This window comes from Chiloscyllium plagiosum, unplaced genomic scaffold (genome assembly GCF_037043375.1).
Source record: "Chiloscyllium plagiosum isolate Xiang-an unplaced genomic scaffold, Cpla_swu_hap1 HiC_scaffold_21, whole genome shotgun sequence".
NCBI lineage: Eukaryota > Metazoa > Chordata > Chondrichthyes > Orectolobiformes > Hemiscylliidae > Chiloscyllium > Chiloscyllium plagiosum.
This window is the reverse complement of record NW_028270159.1, coordinates 26,093,862-26,117,836: the sequence shown is the minus strand read 5'-3', so window position 1 is coordinate 26,117,836 and position 23,975 is coordinate 26,093,862. Positions and strand designations below refer to the sequence as shown.

At 36.8% G+C, this 23,975-nt stretch overlaps 1 protein-coding gene across 1 annotated transcript in view; it reads right to left on the bottom strand.

Moving 5' to 3' along the window:
- The window catches only part of LOC122564839 (nuclear receptor subfamily 5 group A member 2-like), a 116,739-nt gene extending 105,558 nt beyond the window's left edge, over positions 1-11,181 (bottom strand). Inside the window, exons 1-3 of the mRNA XM_043720163.2 lie at positions 11,021-11,181; positions 3,039-3,157; positions 2,581-2,722 (exon numbers count right to left, since the gene is read on the bottom strand). Of these exons, the coding sequence (XP_043576098.2) occupies positions 2,581-2,722; positions 3,039-3,157; positions 11,021-11,141 (382 nt within the window). The 5' untranslated portion in view covers positions 11,142-11,181. The remainder of the gene's footprint in view (positions 1-2,580; positions 2,723-3,038; positions 3,158-11,020) is intronic.
- Positions 11,182-23,975: the final 12,794 nt, after the last annotated feature.

The window sequence follows — 23,975 nt, the reverse complement described above, 5'->3', positions numbered from 1 at the left end:
AATCAATTTTCTGTGTTATTATTATTAGTCATTTGCTGCTAATTACTGAAAAAATACCAGGCCTACCATTTATTTTTGCTGCTTTATGTGCCTTAGTTTTCCATTAGACAGTCTGCTTGACCAGGACATTTTTTTAAAAATCCACTTGTGAGATGTTGATGTCCACCATTTATTGCCCATCCCTAGTTGCCCTGGGTGAATGGTCGTGGTGAGCTACTTTCTTTTGAACCACTGCAGTAGATTGCCCTACAATGCCCTTGCATACCAAATTCCAGGATTTTAACCCAGCAACAGTAAAGGAATGGTGATATATTTCCAAGACAGAATGGTGATTGGCTTGGAGGGGAACTTTCAAGTGGTGGTCTTCCCATGTATCTGTAATTCTTATCCTTCTAGATGGTGGTGGTCCTGTGTTTGGAAGGTGCTGTCTGAGGTGCATTGGTGAATTTTTGCATTGCTTCTTGTAGATGGTACACACTGCTGCTACTGAATATCACCAAATAAAAGTATTTAAAATCACAACCAAAGCATCCATATAATTCTAGCAGGTAAATCTTTAAACCCACCACTTTTTTCATGACATCACACAATTATTATGGTGTAGAAAGAGGCTATTCAACCAATCCTGTCTGCAACAGCTGTTCAAATGAACATTATATAATGCCAGTCTCCTGCTTTATCCCCATCCAACCAAGGCATAGTTACAAGTTAAAACGTAACTTCACTGCTATGAAAATGGTCCCAAATATTATCTATACAGTTGTGTTTACTGCTATATAATTCAGGAACAGAACAGAAGCACTAATTTTACGTGGAGGGCAGTCTCCCATAAAAGTGAAATTTCACTCTTTTTGGTACATAAGGCATCAAGAGCATAGGATTACAAAACTGATTGAGATGAATAAATGCTTCTAGTCAATTAGGTCACAAATTTTTACAAAACCATTTCCATTACAGTATCTCATGGTTTCTAAGTCCTGGTTTGCATCCAGATGGAGTTGCTACAATGAAGTTTGATCCTGGAGTTGCAGGGGACATGGAACAATTCAAGATAAAACATAATGAGAGGCCAATTCTTAAATCAAATATTTCTCCAGCATAGTATCTTGAAAAGTTCTTGCAGTTTGTTTTCAAAAGTGATGTTATGATGTCTGTATAGTTTACATGCATGCAGTCCTTAGAATTTATACAGATAATGTGCACCCCAGGAAAATAGATCAAACCTGTCATAACCAAATAGGATGAATATTGCAGGAAGCATTTTATTATAATTTAAATATTAGAGGGTGTAATGACTTATTACTTCAAAGAAACAAATTTTTCAATACACTCAAAATACTGCTCAAACTTCTTCATAGCTAGGCAGATCTTAAATTATCTTGAATAAAAAAAATCCAAATGTGCATGTGATTCAACACTGTATATTGCAATTCGATGTTTTACTTGTAGGGATTCTGAATATATAACTGCAATTCTTTATTTTATATTTACAAATATTTATATATGTTATATTTTAATGTAATTGTCATTAAATTATTTATTTTTAAATAAAATGCAATGAAGCAGGTCTAATATTATGGACTAAATTCAAATTTCTCCATTAACTTGGTGGTATTTTTAATTATACAGATTGTTCCATCACACATTTAATTTTAAGACTTGATCAGATATATCTTGTCATTGTCATTAACTTGAGTTATTTCATTTGCATTTGAATTCCAATGTTAAAATGCTTAAAGTACTTTTCAGACAATCTCCATTATCAGTCTTTTTATGCTGATCTGGAAATTATTGCTAATTATGCCACTCTAATATTTTCATTGTCTATCTGCACCTTTTTTTTACATTGTCTCTCATTGTGAAAAACCACAATTGCATGCAATTAATGGTCCGTTTTAAAAGGGAACGTTCTGGAAAAATACATAAGTGAATCAAATACTAATCCCAACTCAGTCCAGTGAGACAATTCTAACCATGATGCATGTTTCTAGATCATATGGAACTTGCAGCACAGTATAAATGCTGAATAATTCTGGACGCCAAAATTGAACATCTGGGACACATTACTCATCATGTCTGTTTCCATTTTCTAAAAGGCCTACTAGTTCTGGTCAAGAGTTAGCAGTGTAAGTATAATATTATCAATGGCTAATAGAACATACTGACCCATGAACATTCTAATTAACAAGTTCATTTAATCTCCAGCTCAGTAAAATTGGAAAATCCGTAAGAGAGTCTACGCTCGGACCTAAGAATTCTGAGGGGAAATCTAGTCGATGTGATCTTTTTAACCATACTGAAACCTCAGTTACTTGCCGTTAATATGGATGTGATCAAATTTCACTTTAAAAATTAAGTTAAAACAAACTTGTTTGTATCGATACGCTTAAGATGTGCTGTTTCTTTTATTCTTTCCTGGAATGGGAGCTGCTGCATTTGCTGCGGATCCCCCGTTATCCTTTACATAATTGCCACCTTAATGACAGTCAGGTTCCAAATACACCCCCGAACATGCTTCATCAGTGAAAATCCGATTTTATGATCATTTCAAAACAGCTAAAACAACAGTTCACAGCTTACCTTCCAATCTCATTCCCACGGTCAGGCATTTCTGAAATCGGCAGTACGGACATCTCTTCCTCTGAGTTTTATCTATTTTGCAATTCTGATTCTCGGTGCAAGTGTACCGCTTGCTATTCTGAACAGTTCTTTTGAAAAATCCCTAAGGGAAAGTGTTGTGAAAGTTACTTAACATAGACAAATGAATAAATGCAACAAAACTGAACACCAATCGATCACTTGCTTTCCCTTCCAGACATTCCCCACAAATAAACAGCTCCGGGTTTAAACATTTGGCATCTCTTTACACCTTAACTTTGTAGTGGTGAACTAGTTAATTGGGTTTCCTCGTTCACTCGATCGGCTTTCATTTCAGTTTCATCCTGATTCGGTCATTGTATTAGAAATAACCAAAATCCGTCATTTGGGGGAAGAAGCAAAATCTTCCGAATTCGCACGGCGGGTACCGTTCGACTCACCTTGCAACTCTCACAGGTCAGCAGACCGTAATGATAACCGGACACTTTATCTCCACAGACTGGACACAGTTCATCCAGGTCATCATCATAAACGTAGTCCATCACCTTGAACTGACGGGCTGAACAGGAGAAATAAAAATTAGGTTGGCAGTGGGGTTTTTTTTTGCTATAATTGTCACACACAAACGAAAAGGGCTCGAACCGGGTGGTCCCTGATTTCACCGAAGTTCAGAGGTAACTGGATATTAAGAAATGTCTTTTGCTTCTGACGCTGTCTGAAGACAGTAATTTATAGAAAGCTCACAAATCACACATCAGTTTGCCATGGAGACGTTGACCTGCCCACAGACGTAAGTGAGAGATGCTCCTATGAAAGCATCGATAACAAATGATTATTTGAGGTTCAGTACAGTTCCACTGATGTACTTCCATTTCACATTTATAAAAGAAATAACAGAAACTGCTATTAAAACCGAATATCTTATTTATTCAGCAAGTGAATATTCAATTTATTTTCACAAGATTTTTAAAATTGTGTGTCCCACAACATGGTTAGGAAAAAGATAGTCTTCAACATCAACAAATATTGTAATAGAGTCCCGCTCTTTCCGGTATATGGTCCCATAAACTACGATTAGATTAATACCAATCGGTGGCACTTACATTTAACACATGCTTTATGTTTTACACATTCATTAAGCTTCCAATCACACAGCAAAATAAATTAATAAAATCTCCATTCTGTCTAGTAACTTATATACAGCAAAACTTTAAAATGTTGATGTCCCGTTTATCCTGAAAAAAAGAAGACAATGCAGTGGATGAAAGTAAAACTGCGGCTCTCAAAGATTCACAGTAAAGCAATTCGTACGATCAGGAAAAAAAATCTTCAAACCACACAAAACATGCCATCATTCAGAACGCACAAAACAAGAGAAACAGCTCAGACCTCCTCCAAATAGTTTATTTTAATTGTGAGGGGATTTTTTTTTTACTAAACACTCCCCTGGAAAAGGTTGAATTATATCCTCCCTCGCACCCCAATTATCAAGAACTTTAATCCCCTGTGTCCGGTAATATTTAATATTCGGCTAATGAGCCATGTTTCTCCTGTAATTGGTAATGGACCGCGAGTCACATAAGCAGCTTTATGTGTACTTATTCCAGAAAAAAAATATCTGATTGAATAGATGTTTCTGAAAGTCTGTGTCTCGACAATACTGATGATAGTTAGAGTCAGATTAAAGCCTCGTCTGAGATCCGGTCCTAACGAATAAAGTGAAATCGATGTAGGAAAAGTATTCGTTTTGACACACACCCTTTTGTTCGGTGGATCCCGAATAAATGTTACAACGTTTTGTGTTGTATACGGGTGAAATATCGCGGATATTTCATTACTTCAACCTCTGAACACCAACTGTCCTCCGAAATGTTATTAATACTTAAACATTGCACTACTGGCATACAAGAAATGTTAAATAGTCGAAACAAAAATTAATTTAAAATTTTCATATTCCCGTTTTTCTTAGGGCAGTGGGATATTAACACAATTGTGAGTCATCTTCACTCAGCATTATCCATTAGAATCGACCTTTCATTTTAAAGCCAAAGTTGCTATAATTGGACAATTTATGTTACAAGTGTCACTTTCCGTCGAATCAACATATTCGTAGATTCAGTTTAAAGTAACTGAAGCGGAAGTTTATTTTGAATATTTTATTGATTCAAAGCTTACAAGCGAAAATTTGAACAATTCAACAAAAAAGATCAGTTTCCTTCCCTCCGCCGTTTTTGAACGAGAAGAAAATTATTAGAATGCTCTCGAGTATAATCGCAAGGCCCGTCGTTCACACGGGTTACATGGCTTTAACGTGAAGCGGAACGCCAATACTATTTAACAAAAATAATCTTATTGTAGGATAGCAAGAAGAAATATGATCATGTTAAACACGTTAAATTATGAAATGACATCAATGGGAAAGTTGAATAAAATAAATTTTGTTTGATACTGACGGGGAATCTGTTCAGCTACACAGGCCGCTGACAGGAAACATTTATTTAGAGGTAGAATAATCAGTCAAGGGTAATTGAATTTTGTAAAGAACAGGAGCGAACTGAGCGGAAAAAAATGTCCTTAATTGAAAAATGTCCTTAATTTAATGCATTTAAACTCCTGCGCACTTGCGGGGCAATTCTATGCAGAAATTTAAAGGATAATGCTTAATGAATCCCAAATTATTGCAAACGCGTTAAATATATTTTTTCAAAGTTTATGTTAGTAGAGTTTAATTCGTCAAATTCGTATTAGCTCCGGTCTTGTGTAATTTATGAGAAAAAAAATCAACCTGATATCTTTACGTTCAGTTGCAAACACCTGTCCATTAAACCTTGTACCGGTTCACAAATCCAAACGCTAAGGTTTCATTCAGCGCACAGCCGTGAACAAAGATCTGACTGAATTCTAAAGCCCCTTCATTAATAAATAAGCTACATAAACTGGCTGAATTTGTGCATTTGAACATTTCACCAGCACTTTATTTATAAGCACTATTTCTGTGCCCACCAAAGGATATAGTCTTATGGTACCTCAGACGAAAATCGCCTCGATTTACAACCTGTCAAAAAAAAATCCGTGGCGTCAGACAGCCACTCGCCACTATGCAACCGCACTAACATCAACTACCATCTCAATGATTAGATTTTAATTAATATCATTATTCTAGAGAATTACATGTAGAAGAATTGCCCATTCTAAAGTAAAAAAAGGCCCTGTTAAAGACAAAATTCATTGGAAACTTTGGATTTTTACGAGCAAGTTGGAGTCGTTTTGCAGTAGAGGTCAATTATTATTGTGATATTTCTCAAGGATCGACAAACATTGCTTCCCCCAGTCCCTCAGAGCAATTTGACTCCTCTGGTAAGAAACTAAAACATTTCCGGGGGAGTGATTTGGGTGTCGCATTAAAAGTTTTTTTCACTTTAAAGGTCCTTTCACAGAGCTTACGAGGTTCGCAGTTTGATAATAATAACATAAAAATAATAATGTTTGGCAACTTGCCTTTCCCACACACTGATCATTGCCTTAATTACTCCTTGTCTATTCCTAACCTGGGACTGGGAGTGAACCAGGCGCCGAGGTAAAAGGGGCGCACGGAGTAGGCAGGGCTCTTTCCAAGTACCGACATCCTATTGGGCCATGGCGGTCCTAGTGACAAGGCCATGAGGAAATCAGGTGCCGAGTTACCAACCGATAAACAGTGGAACCAATCAGCGAAAAGCAGCTACAACCCAGCGCATGCGCCACCTGCCTACTGAGTCTGATGAAGCGTTGGGGAATATCAGGTTGGTTTTCATTCCCTTGGCCTTCCTAGTTTTTGTCTTGAGTACTTAACTGAGGAAGGATATAAGATGGCCAATATAACATTTTCTTCTTGATGTCTCATACTGATCGTGATGACATAACCATCACTGTTAATGATATATCTTCCTACGATTAACTATGCATGTATTCCCTCAGAAACTTACTTTCTTTTGTAAATATCATTCTATGATTTGTTTTAGGTACTTCGGTTGTGAGCATCGCTGGTCTGGCTGTTATTAATTGCCTTTAACTGATTGCCCTGAGAAAATGGTGAGGAGTCTTTTTGATGACTGGATATCTTGCTAGATGACTGTAGCTGGTGGGTTAGGAGTCAATTGGATTAGTTTAGGTCTAATTTCACGCAGGGTAGCATGCCTTCATTAAAGACAGGTGAATAGGTTGGATTTTTAATGACAATCGGACAGTTTCATGGTCACTTTTAAAAATACTAATTTCCCTCCAGATTACTTTGGAAATCTTTATGGAAGAATAGTCTGGAAATAAGAGAGTTGATCTAATGTTACAGTGAAGTATAGGTCATGGATTGATGGAGAATAATGGGCATGAGTGACAGTGCCACTTCAAAACAAATTATCAAATACCAACTCATGAAGTTTCAAAATTGGTTCCTCTAATTTGTGTTTTCTGAAAGAAAGCATTTTTTTTCTGAAAGATTTGACCTCTGAGCCCAGTTTTCTTTTACATTTAACTTGGTAGAGATAATGTTTTTAATTAAAATACCACTGATTATGAATATATGAATTCTCAAGATTTGTTATGGTCAGTAGAGGTAATAATTCAAATGTAAAATTATATTTTCCATTTTGTAATTTGAATTATGCTTGGTATTTTTTACTGCTAAATACAATTCTTTCCAAGGTATTTCATACATTTTTAAAATTTTAATGAAATAAAATCTAAATTTTAAAAAGCCAGCAGATGTAACTTAAAATTAGGAGTTATCTGTTCATTAAATACCATACTAATTGTTTTATGATTAACAAGAAAGAGTAAAGCAAATATATTTGTTTACTTGTTAAAATATTTAAAATCCAGCCTGTCCTGTTTTAACAAAGACTGTAGCTGTCAAATCAATTTATCCCTTTCCATGATAAGATGTCATATAAAATTTCCTTTCAGTCTTCTATTTTTCTCCTTTCTCCTCATCAATCCATTCTGAACATTTGTTCTTGTGTTCACTCTTTTGTTTCCCATTTTGCTTACTCTTAATTTATCAAAGATTCTATATTTTCTTTCTCTTTTTTTTTTTGATTATTTTGTGGTATGCCTTTTGATTCTTTACCTATTTTCATAATTCTTATATTAATCTCTGCTTTATTATTCTTTCTCTTTATTTCTGATCCACTTTCAAACAACCTTGTTGTCTTTATTTACATTTTTTAAAATGTTGCTGACTCTGTAATGTCCTGAGCTTTGTCCTGCTCTATCTTTTGGCTTAATTTCTGAAGTGTCTGGATGCTGCTTTGTTTCATTTCTGGTTCTGTCTCAGCAGTCTCCTTTCTTCTGTCTGTCTTTGATTCCTAACTCTCTCCTTAGGAACTACAGACCTTGAGTAAGTTCACCAGCACAGAAATATGAATGTTACCACTGCAACATTCCAACAGCTGCTGTTGTTCTCATCCCTGATGAAGTATCTTTTATAAAAATGTCAAAAGTTACTATTTATTTTGGGTTATTTTGAAGGTACTGAGAAAAAACAGTGTGCGTTGAATTGGACATTATCTTCAACAAAGTAATTTTAAACTTTTAAAAAAATAATACAGTACTGCATCATCAGAAGAAAAACGACAGCCCAGTACAACATTTTTCAAATATCACTGAAAGAAACATAAGCCAAATTGTTTCAAACTGCTGAAGATTTATCAGAATATACACCAATAATTTAAAGTCTTTTTCCTTAAAACATAATGCATGTCAGTGGCAGAGGGTGATTTCAGAAACCTTGTCAAACATGACCACATCAGTAAGCAGGAACTACTTCTCATTTCAAACTCTCCTGTATATAGAAAAAAAGGTAATGGAAATAAGAATAATTGAATTTATGTTAAATCCACAAGCTCTTCATACAATAAATGTTTTATTAAGTGAAAAATATGGTCAATGTGTATTATATATCCATTCATACAAAAATTGGAAGAGCAAAATGTAAGCATGATGAAACATCAGTGTTATTAAAAATATTACTTTAAAGATGTTAGTTTAAGCTCATGAAATGTAACTATCACTAGTAACTCTCAGTAAATATTTTTTGGTTTACTGCAAATTCCCACACTGATAAAAATTATCATTGTGTTAGACACAGTAATTAAGAAACATTGACATAGGGATTATTGCAAAACTAAAATCTTTTATCCCAATGAATGCTGAAATGGTAATCAGCTGTCAATTGTTTGAATTAATTAACTTTTTTTTCAGTGTGGCTTGCTGATATTTCATTCACAATTTATATCCCTCAGGAAATACAAAAAATTTCTAATGAAGCTCCATGCATTTATCTTTCCAGTTTTATTTTAAAAATTGATCATTGTTTGTCAAAGTATATTTGAAACAATTTTTTAACCAAAGTTCATAACAAGATGCAAGAACTTTGCATAGGGCCAGTCTCTGAACATAATCTCTTTGCTTAATTGATTACTGCTGATATTTTCAGTCCATGTTCAACAAAATGAATTCACTGTGATTTTTCAAATAAATAATGAAGAAGCTGTTCATTCCTCCCTATAAAAGTCCATCACAAAGTTACATTTTTAAATAGAGCATTTAAATACACATTCATGCTTGTTTGAGGATAAATTGATAACCCTACTATAAAACATTCTGAAAAAAAAATAATGCTGACATTTTTCTTCAACACAGAATATATGTATTTGGTTTAGTTGGAATGAGAGGTATTTTAATGAATAAAATTTGATCACTTCTGGTTATATGTGAATTAAAGATATTCAAACCCAAAATAAGGAAATGGAATTTGATCAGATTTAAGATGTATTATTCCCACCTCTTAATTTATGATGTGTTATGTTGAAAATCTCAACAAATCACTTCCCCTCCCCCATTCACTTCAATAAAAAGACTCAAGGTAAACAATATATTTGAGAGTTGGAATTCAATATAGTTACACAATATCTTTGGGGTGTTGTAATTTTCTTACCAAGTTATCCACTCCATTTAATTAGAGTAAACATTTTACTCCATTTAATTAGAGGCTCCATTTAATTAGAGTAAACATTTTACTTAAAAAATCTTTTATAAACAATAAACAAAACATATAGGGCATAAACATTTTAAAAAATTTCTTTGAAATGTGAATTCTTTTTTATCAAGTAGTGCATGACAAATGACAATTTCTCAAATTAACATTCCAAATTATTTCTTTGAAACAAAAGAAATTTAAAAGAAAACACAGGAGTTCCTGAAATAAAACCACCTTGAAGTAATTTGACAATAATCTAGCATCAATATCATCTGTTTGAGTCATGTAATCAGTTACATTTCATCGTTTTTGATTGCTCTTAGAATATCTTCAATATAGGAAAACTATTTCATTGTGTTTGATTTTAATATAGAATTTAATATAATTTTAACTATCCTTTTCAGACAGTATATTGTAACAAAATGCTGTTTAACAATATAATTAGACTTTTATGACTACATTGTATAAAGTATGTTGTTTCTCAATGCTGTACATGTAGTTCCATTAAAAAGGTACACTGTTAATGTTTTTTTTCTAGAATATAATGTGTTTTCTATTGATTCATTTTTGCTACTACTATCACAATGTAATTTTCCTTCTTGACAGAACAAATAGCAAACATGTACAATTGCTTATTAATACAAAGTGTCAGGCATTATTTTATAAAGAAATGCAATTTTCTTTTGAAGGTAGTATTTACCTAGTTCAAGTAAGACATTCTTGGCACTGTGTATGTCTGCAAAAGTGTTTTGTTATTTAGAGACACCACTAGGATTTAGATGCAGTATAACCTTTCTCACACTATTATTAAATAAATGTAAAGCAAAGATCATACGTTCCATGGTATATGTTTCAAACTAATTTGTAAAATAACAAGAACTATAATTCTGCTTTGAAAGATGTGTTGATAAATTAGATGCTTTGAACAGTGTCAATTTACGAGTCTATAACTTATGTCCCATAGTTCCCAACTTAAATCTAACTTTTTGAAAACATAGCTGGATTGTTCAATCTTTCTATTACTGATCATTTTTTAAAAATCTGTCTTTTTCGATGTTACTTATGTTTTGCCAGGTAAGAATGAAATAAATCTTTTAGTTTTATTTACCTTTGCAATTTACTGGCAATATGTCCTGAGAATGTTTATGATGCACGTGAACTACTATGATAATGACTTACAAATGAATAACTTATATATGTTTGTCAACATCCTAGACTTGCCACTTATTCCAAATCTCAATTACACGTTCAATAAACTTTTGAATTCAAACGTGATATGTTGCTGAAATACAATTTTATAATCTCTCAATGCAGTATTATGAACTTGTTTATTTAACCATAACTCTCTGATGTTTTAAATCTAACGTGTAACAGATCCACCTTTTATAAATGTTTGAAAATACTTACACGTATCTGGAGTAGTTTGTTTGATGGAACTGCAAGGAGCAATCGAAGAACTACCAGACATTACTCCTTTAAAGGAATCCACTCCAAACAGCGTTACCTCTGGCGTAGTTTTAAATATCATCCAATTTTTTAAAAAAAATCAAATGAGTTGGAAAACTAAGGTGGTATGCAAGTTACTGAACTCTGATCAGGATGTGTGTCAGTGCAGCCGTAAACTGCACCAGTCAGATCATGATGGGAGCTAATCAGAGAAATAGAATCTGGTTCTAGACATTTGATTGGTTCTTCTGGTCAGGTGACCTCAGAGAAGATGATAAGAAATCCTAGTTACAAACTGACAGAATGACAGATAAGGCTTTTTTTTTATAACACAGATAATACAAAAGAAATAATTAACCACGTTTAGTGGAGAGGGAATGAATGAAAGAATTTTTCATCATGAAATGTAAGGAAGGCCTGTGAAAGAGGACTTAATGATCTCTCTTCTTTAAACAGTTAATTGTCTATTTTCAGCATAGATCTGTGACTTCAAATAGTTTCAGTTTTTATGTAATGAATTATGTATGCCAAGAGGATTTTCTATTGAAATGTAAAATTAGTGTACAGATCCTTTAAACTTGAAAAGCTTTATGGCTAGCAATTTTGTGTAAATTCATATGAACTAATTTGCAAATTTATTCAGGAACTGATTTTGCATCTTGGACTGTGATGATGAAAATGCATAATGTTTGCTGTAGCAAATAGAACCTGAGAGGTGGTTCGTTATTTTGAATATTGTATATTCATATAGTGTTTTACTAAGGCATTAATCAACTCCAAGGATATTAAAGGAACAGCAAAAAAGACTTGCATTTGTACCTTTAACACAAGGAAACACCCTCGAATACTTGACGAAAGGATGGTTTGATGTGATGCTGATGTTGGGAGATGTTAAGGGATGTGACCAAATATTTGATTGAAAATTATACATTGATGAAGCTTTTAAAAATCTGGGAAATTCAGTCAAGTGGCATATTTGAGAAGGGACTGACAGAATGCTCTTCCATAATGGTTAAAAGGTTTCCACCAATGGAAGGGTGGAAGATAATAGCAAGAAATAAAGTGTGGTCTAGGCTTAGAAGAACAGCAATTGTGCGCCAAAGCATTGTGTTGTAAGAGGTTTGCAAAGATATGTCTCTGAATAGAACCATGGAAGGATTTGTAAATGAGCATGAGGACTTTTAATAAATTACATTGGTAACAGAGACAAATGGAAACTTGGACGTTTATTTGAGAAATACTTCATATCAGATAGTATGTGGACAGTGAAATTTGATGTTTATTCTGGTTTGAAATCGGGAGACCACCCATCAAGACCCAAGAAGTCAAGTATGGAGGTGACAAAGGCAAGGCTATTTTGAACAGTGACCTTGATAGAATTATTGGTGCAGGAAACATCTTTATATAATTTTATACTTGCAGGAGGATGCACTTCTATTCAAATAAAATGAAGCAGTCTTGCTGGGAGAGAGCCTTTACCCATGCTTAAGTATCCTTGTGTCCTCCTATTAAGAGATTTGCTGCACAAAAGACATTACTGTGAGGCATTATAAAATTTACTTATAACTGGTGGTATGTGCTGCAAAGTGTTATTGAACCAATAGTAAAACTGATGTTTACAACTATGCTATTATTATGTTCCAAAGTACCAACAGTTTAGATGTCTTAAAAAAAAAAGCAGGGGGGTGAAGAGAAGTAACAGAACAAGTGGCATATGAAAATATAACATTCCTTATCAGTAATATTAAGAGTAGGCTATTACGTATGGGGTGAATCAGGCTCCTGAGCTTTTAGGACTTTTAGAAACATGATAGTTGTGAAACTAATTTTAAAGTTGTAGATGCTGTAGAAGTTTGAATATTTTATTCAGTTTGAGTCAGAAAGAAATATATATTTATAACACAGGTGACAACATATCATTTTGGGTACTTCCAGAAAATATAAGATGTTTCAATTCAGTGGATTTCCCTGGTTGTGCAGAGAATAGTGTATGGTTGGTGTAATGTTCATCGGAGGGCTCAGTTTAGTTCCTTCTGCACTAAATATGTGCTGGGCATCTTCAGGGGAAGACCTCAAGATTGTGCCAGTCAGACACTTAAGTAGTGATCTGGTTGACTTCTCATCCTTTATGGTATCTTGCCCTGTCTTGCTTGAAGTTGCTGGCCAATCAGAGGCCAGCAGCTACTGGGAGCCAGAGTGGGTGGTGGAGATTAGGTTGTGCAGCCATGGAGATTTGATGAAAGTCTTTTTTGGGGGGGGAGGGCATGATGATAATTTAGGGGTCAGGGAGAAAGAGGGTCAGAGGCAAACACAGATAGGTAGCTTTCAGTCTCCACCTCCCCAAATCCTATCCTTACCCTTACTGACCTAAGATTGGAGCAAACGGAGGTACTCCAACTTGGCAAGGCAGGCCAAACTGGTTTTCATGTTAGGGAAGCAGATACTTTTCTCACCTGCTGAGAAGTCAAGTAGTTTGGCCTTTGTCAGGTTGAGCCCCATAGACGGCCAATAATTGAGCACTCGAAGGTCTTAATTGGTAGTGGGTTGGGAAGGTTGTCCAAGGACCTTTCCAGAAATTGATTGGGAAGGTGCCACAGACCTGAAGAAGGGCTAATGCCCGAAACGTCGATTCTCCTGTTCCCTAGATGCTGCCTGACCTGCTGCGCTTTTCCAGCAACACATTTCCATCTCTGATCTCCAGCATCTGCAGACCTCACTTTCTCCTCAAGGTGCCACAGACACCTGTCTGGTACCAACCTACCTGATTATTTGCACTTCCTGCCACCTACCTTGCCACTATCAGGGAACACAACATTCCTCAATAGTATTTCTTACATGAGAAAATCTCATTATGAACATTGAGAGTTGATGACCTTGCAGTATTATCACTTGAGTATTAATCCAGGTACCAAGGTAATGTTCTGGAGAGCCAAGTTCAAATCCCATCATTGCATATGGTGGAACTTGAATATAATAAAAACAAATTCTGAAAAACTAATAGTCCAGTCATGACTCGATTATTGGGGAAAAAAGCCATCTTGTTCACTAATGTCCCCTAGTGAAGGAAACTACTGTCCTTACCTGTTGTGGCCCAAATATAACTTCTGAGCCATAGCAATGTGGTTGACTCTTAACCACCTTCTGGGCAATAGGGCCAGGCAAAAATTGCTGGCCTAGCCTGTGATGCCCCCATTCCCATGAATGAATTTTAAAAATCCAAATTTCAAAAGGTCTTTTGTAAGCGAGGGTGGATGAGTGCTATATCTCCTATTATTTCAAATAACACAGATTCAGTAATACAGTTCAAATTGATTAGATTCATAAATGATAACCAGACTGTGGAAATTGCAGTCAAGAGGAACATAATATCGATGACCTACAAGAGTAGGGAACAAAATTCCAAGTGGGCAGAATTATAGTATTTAAAATTTCTTGATCTAAGTGTAATAAGTAACATATTGCAATCTAAAATAGGGGCATGATTTCAAAAGGACCAAAAATAATTTGCACTTATATAAGTAATGTGTCAAACGTATTGCACAGAGATGTAACCAAAATGAACACTGGGCTAAAGAATGAGATAAAAGGAGATGTAGCTAAACCTTGCTGAAATTGGTGGGCTTTAACATGGGTTGTAAAGCCGGGGAGGCAGAAGAGTTAAGGGAAGGAATGCCAATGCATTAAAATTTGGCAGTAAATAGTCACCAATGATTGAAGGAATGTGGATTCCAGAAGATTAAAGCCAATAAGTTCATTGTGATGGGCATCCAGCTGTAAGAGGTTACAGAGGTAGGAAAGGTAAGGACATGAAGGGGCTTAAGCACAACAACAGAGTTTAAATTTGATATGTTGAATGATCAAGAACTAATGTTGGTAAGAACAAGGTAATGAGTTAATAGGATGTTGCAGGACAATTTTTAATGAGTTGATATTTACAGTGGACGCAGGTCAGATTTGAAAATGATCAAGGCACAGATGAGGTTTTCGGTGACGGAAAGATTGAGTTAGGCAGTATTCCAGAGATGGAAGCAGGCGATGTTATGGAAATGGATGCAGAGCAAACTCTGCTAACAGCTCATGGTCAAATAGGATGACATTTGTCTTTTTTTCTATATTTGTTCATTGGATGTGAGCATTACTGGCCTGACACAGCATTGATTTCCCATTCTTAATTGCCTTTAGAAAGATGGTGCTGAGATATCTTTTTGAAATACTACAATCCATCTGATGTGGGTATGACTTATAGTGCTGTTTGGGTGAGATTTCCAGGATGTTGACCAAGTGACAATGAAGGAATGCAATCGTTCCAAGTTAGGATGGTATGTGGCTTGGAGGGGAACTTGTAATTGGTAGTGTTCCCACATGAGTGTTGCCCTTGTCCTTCTAGATGGGTTATGGGTTTAGAAGGTGCTGTTAAAGGCTTGTCAAATTGCTGCAATGCATTTTGCGAATGGTACACACTGTTGCTGTAGTGGAGAAGGAGTAGATGTATAGGATGATATATGGTCCATACTATGTCTGGTTCATCATGACTGAGAGATATGGAAAGAATATCAAGTTTCAGATAGGTTCAATATTGTGGAATAGTATGTGTTCACAGCTAGGCCAGATTGGAGGTGATGGTGGTAGTGATTTGGGGGGAGGACTGATTGCTTCGTTGATGAAGCATTACAGCTAGTTAATGGAAGCCATAGAGCAATTAAACAAATGGTCTCCATCCCAGTGAAAGACAAAGTTCATTCAGCTTATTCTAATTCCTCATTAATGAATTGTGTTGAATTGATTTGTGGAGAAACATTGTAAAATATCTGAGGTATCTGGTCTGCATGGATGAGTTGGACCGAAGGGTCTGTTTCCATGCTGTACATCTCTATGACTGATAGATTAAGCATTGTGTGATATTAGTGGAACATAAATCTGGGAACGCCGTTGTCTGTCCAGGTCACAATTTGTAAACTATGATGTGTTCTGGTTATTAAATGTGCACGGATGAAAAATTACAGAGAACATAACCTAAATATCTGACACATGATTCTGGCAATGTGGTTCTTAGTCAGGTGTGGCCACTTATAAAATTATCCTTTCTACATAGTTATCAGCTGAAGGAGAAAGGGTGATTCACTAAGTATAGGGATAGAAATGATGGTATAAGCCATACCTAATCTACATAGGTATTAATTTCACTTCTAAAATTATTGAACATTTTCTCTGAGCATTCTGATGGAAGTCTAAAACATATTTATGTTGTTAATAAACTAAAAGCTGTTGAAGGATTCCTTTCTAAAGCTTGCTGATGAGTGAAACTGGTGCTGGTCCTGCACAGTTCACAAACCTTCCACAGTCCTGGATCAACAATAAGTGGTATGTGATTTCATTTTTAAAATCCTTTTTCTGTGGAGCATGGAGGAGCAGGAGTGTTTTGGTTTCTGAGGAGATGTGACTAGTGCTGCTAGCTCACATTGAGTATGTTGATGAGGCCTAAACTTTAATTTCATTGGTTCCTTGTGCAGGCACTGCTGGCTGCTAAAACACCACTAAGTAATTTCAAGGCCACAGTTGTTGACTGGTTTGTAATATTGTTATAAACTCTATAGTTTAGAAATCGCTGTTTATCTTGTTTAAAGGATAAAGATCTTCTCTGATAAATTATTGGAGCCACATTTTTAAAATTTTAAATATGTCAAAGTAGCAAATAGAAGAATTTCATATGAAAGATTTAAGCATTCTTCAGTGATTAGTTCCAATGACACTTTTCATTTTAATAGAAAGAGAATAGACAGGCATGAGAAATCAGGCAGGATCTTGAAGACAAATTTATGGTGTCGCTGTGAATATTTCTGCTTTTATTCCAAATTTTTAGTGTTCATGATCTTTCTTTTTATCCTTTGAATTATTTTAGAAGGAAATTCATAAAAGAAACAGAGTTGTAGTAGAAATATAACTGCACATATTAAGATTAAATACCCCACAGTGTGGAAACAGGCCCTTCGGCCCAGCAAGTCCACAGTGACCCTCTGAAGTGTAACCCACCCAGACTCATTTCCCTACATTTACCCCTGATGAATGCACCTAACACTATGGGCAATTTAGCATGGCCAACGCACATCTTTTGGAATGTAGGAAGAAATCCATGCAGGCATAAGGAGAAACTCCACACAGTCACCCAAGACTGGAATCGAACCTTGGTCCTTGGAGGCAGCAGTGCTAACCGCTGAGCCACCATGCTGCCCCACCAAATTAAGATATAACTTTGCTAATAGCAAAGACATGCCTGTATTTTTTAAAAAGTCTGTTAGATGGATGACTGTTACCCAATAAACTTTTTGCAATCTTCCCACACAAAACATACACCAGGTTATTCAAATGTAGAATTTGGAATGGGGAAAAATTGCAAAACTTAGCTTTGCAATGACCTCTCACTGGAAAATAGTCACCAGGAATTTTCATTACCTAGTAATGGCCACTGACACCTACTGACTATCTTAGTAATCTTAAAATACAGCCTACAAGTATGGTTCATAACCTTTAACCTGCTGTAACAATGTACTCACTGAGAGGAAATGCTCATCTCAGCTCAAAGCTAAATCAGTGTATGTCTTGCAGCCACTTAACAGATTCTATCACAGAAAACAAATACCCTGTTGACAGTTTTGATAAAACAGACCAAGAGACATATAGTCAGAAGGTAATATCCTTGTCAATAACATATTTTCCTAGTCAATAAATTTGAGAAAATATAGGCTTTGCTTGCAAGCTTATTTGCTTTAATTTATTTACTTTCGCCATTAGGGCTGAAAGAAGGGAATGTGTCACAAAAAGTAAATAAGACTGAATGGGCTTTCTCAGTTTTTGCCTACTTACACAGCCCAATAGATACTCTTTGATTTTTGCGAGAGACATCATAAACTACTTAATTACTAAGATGCTAAAAGTAAATTAGGGTTAAATGTGCAAATCTTAGTATAGTTTTTCATTCTTAACAATTTCGTCTTCAGTTATTTTGCTTCCTCACCAGACTCTGAGGTGTAGTTGTAGACTCAGGAGCTGGGTTCTGTTAATTACTTTGATTATGCACTGATTAACCATTATGCAAGCGCACAGCCTTGCCAAGACTGGTTGGCAGATAATATAATCCTGAGGGCCAGACAGTCAATCCCGATCATGTCCTTAGACTTCCAGCAGGGGTCACTGGTCTGAAAATGTGAAAGTTGAGCCTCATCAAATTTCTAGTTATAAGACAGAAAACAATTGTACTAGGCCCAGGGCACCGCTATGTTAACTGCAGTTGAGGGTTAATTTTCCCATTTGAGTGATACAAAGTGCTCAGTCTGTCATGATCAATGTTTTCTCAGGGAACTTTCCATTCTTTGCCACGTTAATTAAGTGATCAGCAAGATAGGCACAAAAATGCTGAATCGCATGGCAGGAGAAGGAGTTGCTGCTACCGGGACTGTTGGATTTTAAACCTAGCTACACACCATTTCAAATGCTAAAAGCCAGGAACTATCCTTCACACTATGGTGTTTGACTGCCATCATTATGGAATAGGTTCAGAAAGGATGTTATTACCCTGCTTCACTGAAAGGGACTTGGAGGTACTGAGGTCGAGGGGAGGGGTTGGAGAGGAGGATAGTGCTTTTTCTGTACTGACTGGTGGTGTGCCGCCTTTTGCCAACCTAGACCACAACAATGGTTCATGCAGTGAATTGTCTCAGGCCTAAAGAAATGCATAGCAGTGCAGGATGGTGTTGAATGATCTTCTGCACTCCAAGAATAAGTATCAGTATTTGCTTTCATTAGAATGAAAGTGTGAAGTACAGAATGGTAGCCCTGTAAGAACTAGGAGTAGGCCATCTGGCTGTTCGAACCTGCTCCACCATTCAATACAATCACGATAGATCTTTTTGTGGCCTCCACTTCACTCACTCACCCTCTCTCCATAACCCTTAATTCCTTTACTGTTCAATAAAGTATCCATCTTAGCTTGAAAAACACTTGCTGAGGAAGCCTCAACTACTTCACTGGGCAGGGAATTCCATAGATTCTCAACCCTCTGGGTGAAGGAGTTCCTTCCGATTTAAACTAACTCTGCCATTGCTCACCTTGTCACTAAGGCTTATGGACTACAACTGTTTGCATCTATAATGATGACTCTATAGCTCTTGCTCATTTCATTTTCTTAGCTATGGCCATTTTCTGTCTTCCATGTGTTCTATGCATTCACTGATAACTTTTCCTTCTCATGAATTACCAGTAAAGTCTCTCCCTTTTTTGTCTCATTAAATGAGAAAATTCCCCAAGATTGTGCATCCATAAAATATTGGGGGGGGGAAAGAGAGTGGTTTCACATAAAGCCCCTTACACTATATAAGGAGAAAATGTTGGCTTTGGCCAGAGAAAACTCGTGTGGGAATACAGAGACCTCCCCAGGCAACCAACTCAATTAAAATAAAACTCTATATTCTGCAAGGTTAAGTGTCATTATTTCTTCTCTGCTACTTCATACTTGTGGGACTACCATTCACCATAACGCTACCATTGCACACCTAGACATTAAAACCTAATTGTGCTGCATTGATTTCCCATTCAGGGTTGTTGAGTTCGTTCATTGGATTGTAGAATCCCTACAGTGCAGAAAGAGGCCATTCAGCCCATTTGAGTCTGCACCACTGTCCAAAGAGAATGCCACCCAGATCACATAACCCTGCATGGGTTTTTTAAAACCATGGCTAACCCACCTAACCTGCACATCCCTGAATATTTTGGAGCAAGAAACCAGAGCACCTCGTGGAAACACAGGCAGACACGGAGAATGTGTAAACTCCGCACATACAGTCACCCAAGGCTAGAATTGAACCCAGGTACCAGGAACTATGAGGCAGCAGTACTATTCGCTGTGTTCTCCTCATCTGCACAGGATTTTATCCCTTTTGCACAACTACTTCCATATTGAGTAGGTACTAGCATTCCTGTGAACCTCTGCCCGGAAGAGGCTAGCATCAGAAACCATTAGGTCACCTGCACTTCTGACCATGAAGTCACTGAACCTTCAGAGGATGCTTCTACCTGCACCCTCCGCCCAGTTCAGAGACTTTTACCTCAGTGGAGTTTTCTGTCTAAATTGACTCAGGAGCACAATCTGATGAATGGTTCACTGACCACCTCCCTCCCTCCCTAATCTCTGTAGCTGATGAAAGAAAAAATGTTCACCTGCTCACCCCCAGAAAGAAGACCATCTTAATCGTTAATGATGTCACCAGATGCACAGGCAGGCATGGGACAGAAGGTGAATTTCTTCAAGATTGTATAGAGTCTGGTTAAAGGATGGAGTCCACCAACCATATCGATATGTGCTCTGGCATGTACACATCTGGTTGTCTTCATGGACAAGTTGGCTAATACCATGTAGATCCAAGTCCACCATGCTCCGCATCTGCTAGATATGTACATGAACCTTAACATCATGGCTCCCAACATTGGTGCTCGGCATCAGTTGTAAGGCAAGAGAGGGATGTGAGACCTTGAACCTCACTGCAGTACCCCTTCTCTCAGTCAGGATGGTGTGAACAGATACTCAATGAGAGGAGAAGCCATACACAGGACCTCAAACCAATCTAAAGCTGCTTGGCATGACCCTTGGGATGTGCTCTGCACGTCCCCAGTTCCTGTGACGCCAAACCCTGTGGGCGTCCAAGCTGAGAATGTAACCCTGCTTCTGGGGAGGATGCACTCGGCAGGCTTGGGCTCTGAGTTGACAATCAGCCAAGTCTTTCAAGCCAACAGGACCAACTACAGAGCAGACTCCTCCACTCCAGCTATAGATACAATGCATCATATGGCTAAGAAAACATTTATTCAGTAACCGTGAAGTTTAAGGATTGCACAAATAATTAGATCCACGTGTACTTTGACCAGAGAATGATTGTCATAAAGTCACAGTGAAAGGAAATCCAAGCCCAGCTCGTTCATCCTGGATGTGGGTTTCAACAAGGTTCTCTCTGGCCGCCACGCTTGTAAATGATCGTTCTGACATGCTCTCTTGGATGTCCACAGCAAACTGATTTACCTGTATTACCTAATTGATTGCACTTGACCTATAGGATTAATCATGACCCAATCTCTGTGCTGCAAGGCCGCAGATCTCTGGAGTCTGCTGGATAAAGTACTTGACTGACTATGGCTAATCAGCTGGACTATAATCAGATGATCAGCTTGACTGACTGACACATATACACACACACACACACACACACACAGTCAACTGACCAAGAGCCATAAGCCACATCATCTGTAGATGCACAATGTGCACGTGTGTCCCTGCGCACAAAGCAGCCTGGCAGAAACAAGTTATAAGTTCTTTGCCCTGTGCCTTAACATCTCTGAAGAATGTTGTTGTAACATATCATGACTCCATCAATAAATGCTGACCCATAATAATGTGGGCAAAGCACCAAATCCTTGTAAGTGGAAAAAAATGAGATACAAGTGCCTCCTCTTGTGTATAATTGTCAGTTATGTGAAAATGGTAATACGGCAATGTAGATGAGGTTCTGTAAGCATAACTGGCAGTCTGGTTCAGATCTGTATTTGAATTTGAACTTGTGTATATTTGTGCTTCAGGATTGCTTGCAGAAATTAAATAAAATTGTGGAAATTATTTTTGTGAAATGCTTAACACCATGGAACATTAACTATGCTCACGTGACGAATTTCTTTGAAATTTTCATTTGGAAATTTAGTATCTGCTGATCCTTAATTTTTTTTCAATATCTTTTACATAATATGTTGTTGCAATCTCCATAGTGACTGGCATCCTTTTTTGAAAGAAGAGATTTGAACTTCCATTTAGTAGTTTTAAAGAATGATCCAGAAAGACTTTACGTTTTTGCCATACCAAGTGACTAAACTTGTCAAAAATGCCTGATTTCACAGTGGAATCTGACCTGTTTGGTTTTACAGCTTGGACAATATAAATAAAAAAGTATAAAATTTGTCACACTTACTCTTATTAACATAAATTTTAATTTGTAACAACAATCAATGCCCAAGTGCAAAGACTCCAGAAAGCTACATGGTGGACATTGTACTCACCATGTGCAATTTCTAGTCCAGGAAATAAAAATGGAAGCCTTCCATACCTTAGTTTTTCTTGCATTCATTTTCATACTTTTTCTTCACATCTCTTTCTTTACTCAAATGAGCCAAATAGTATACATTTTGCAATGTAACAGTTCTGATTAAAATTCATTTTTGCTCCATTATATGTCCTCATGGACAAATATTTATTTCATTTTAGTGAATGTGTGTATTTCATTAACTCAATGCTATTCAAATTTTACAAGGCTGCCCAATAGCACAATGAATCACTGTACCTATGTTCTATATGTTGGGAGGTAGTGCCACACACTGTTAGACAGACACTGTGCTGCAGTATTCAGAATGAATTCATTGTTTCAGATGATTCAGTAAGCAAACACAAGACATTTCTCCAGGGGAGAAATATCAGCAAATGTGTAAATCTAGAGTTGACTTGAATTAACTGTTGTTTAAGGAAAGTATTTACTTTCAGAAGTTAGGAAAACACAGTTGGCCCGAACAAGAGTTGTTTAGATGAGTCTAAAACCAAAAATCAAACAGGTAAGTAATTTTGAATCAAAATTAGCTCATGCCAATTATCTCATAACCAAAGGAGCGTGTGAGTTCTGTGTGCCATGAATGGTTTGGGATATCCTTGTTGAGAGTTTCCAACAGGAGTGGATTATATCTGAAGGATCATAAAGTTGTTTCTGAAGCGAGAAGTAAAGGTTTTCTGGAAAACATCTTACAGAAGGGAGCGGTCACACTGATAGAAATAGTGGAGGAGAGGAATGAAAGGGCATGATCATCTGCAGAAGAAACCGCAGCAACCAATACAAAAAAAATATATCTGAGACTTGGCCAAGTTATTTTTCCAATTATAAATACTTAGTGAGGAAAAGGATAGCGATGAATGGTTAGTATTCAAAATGAAACATCTGAACACGATGAGTTACCCATCAAGAAAATATGGCACAGACCAAGGGAACAAGGCAGTGGTAGTTATAAATAGTTCTGAAATTACAGTTCTGAAAAAACTGTGTTTTGTTGTCATGACTGGGAATCCTGAAAACTGTGCTACTCCCAAGTGTCAGGAGAAGAGACATAATGCAGAGGGTGAAAAGGTTTCTGAAACAAGGAAACGAGAAGACGTGTTGTGATGATTTAGAATAATAAGCAGCACACCGAACATGTCTAAAGAACATGTTCAACAGGTATAGAAAGCATACAGAAAGTAAGGCTGGAATTTTACAGAGCTCTTGGAATGGGTTTGGAGGCAGTGGGAAGGTCTTAAAATTGGAATGCTGTTCAATTCAATTCATAATTTACGCACTTTTCCAAAGATGGTTGAAGTGAAGGCTGGACTTGCACATTGAGGTAGTAGAACAGCAACTAAGGTGGTAAGGTCATTGGCTGCAATTTGAGATTTTGAATTTTATTAATTAACATAGGACAACAGGGCTTTAGAGCATTGATTGGTTAAAGGATTCAGCAAGCTAGCAGGAATTCAGTGCCTGTCTCAGGCAGTCTTCACAAGAATCATTGCTGTGCTATGTAGGGTGGAGGAACATGGAAAGATTTCTTAATCTGTTCACGGAATGTGGGTGGCATTGGATAGGCTGAAATTTGTTGTCCATCCTTAAACGCTATTGTAAAGGTGGTGGCAAATCAAGTCAGGAGAAGGCCTGCAAAGGTGAACTGCCAGGGTGCCATTGGAGGTAATGGCACTAACTCATGAGAAATGAATGAGGAAAACCAAAGGGTTGGCTGGATAGACAACTAGTACAAGGAGAGAAGCTGCATGGCCCCTAAAACTTTGGGGCCTCCTATTGAAGAAGTG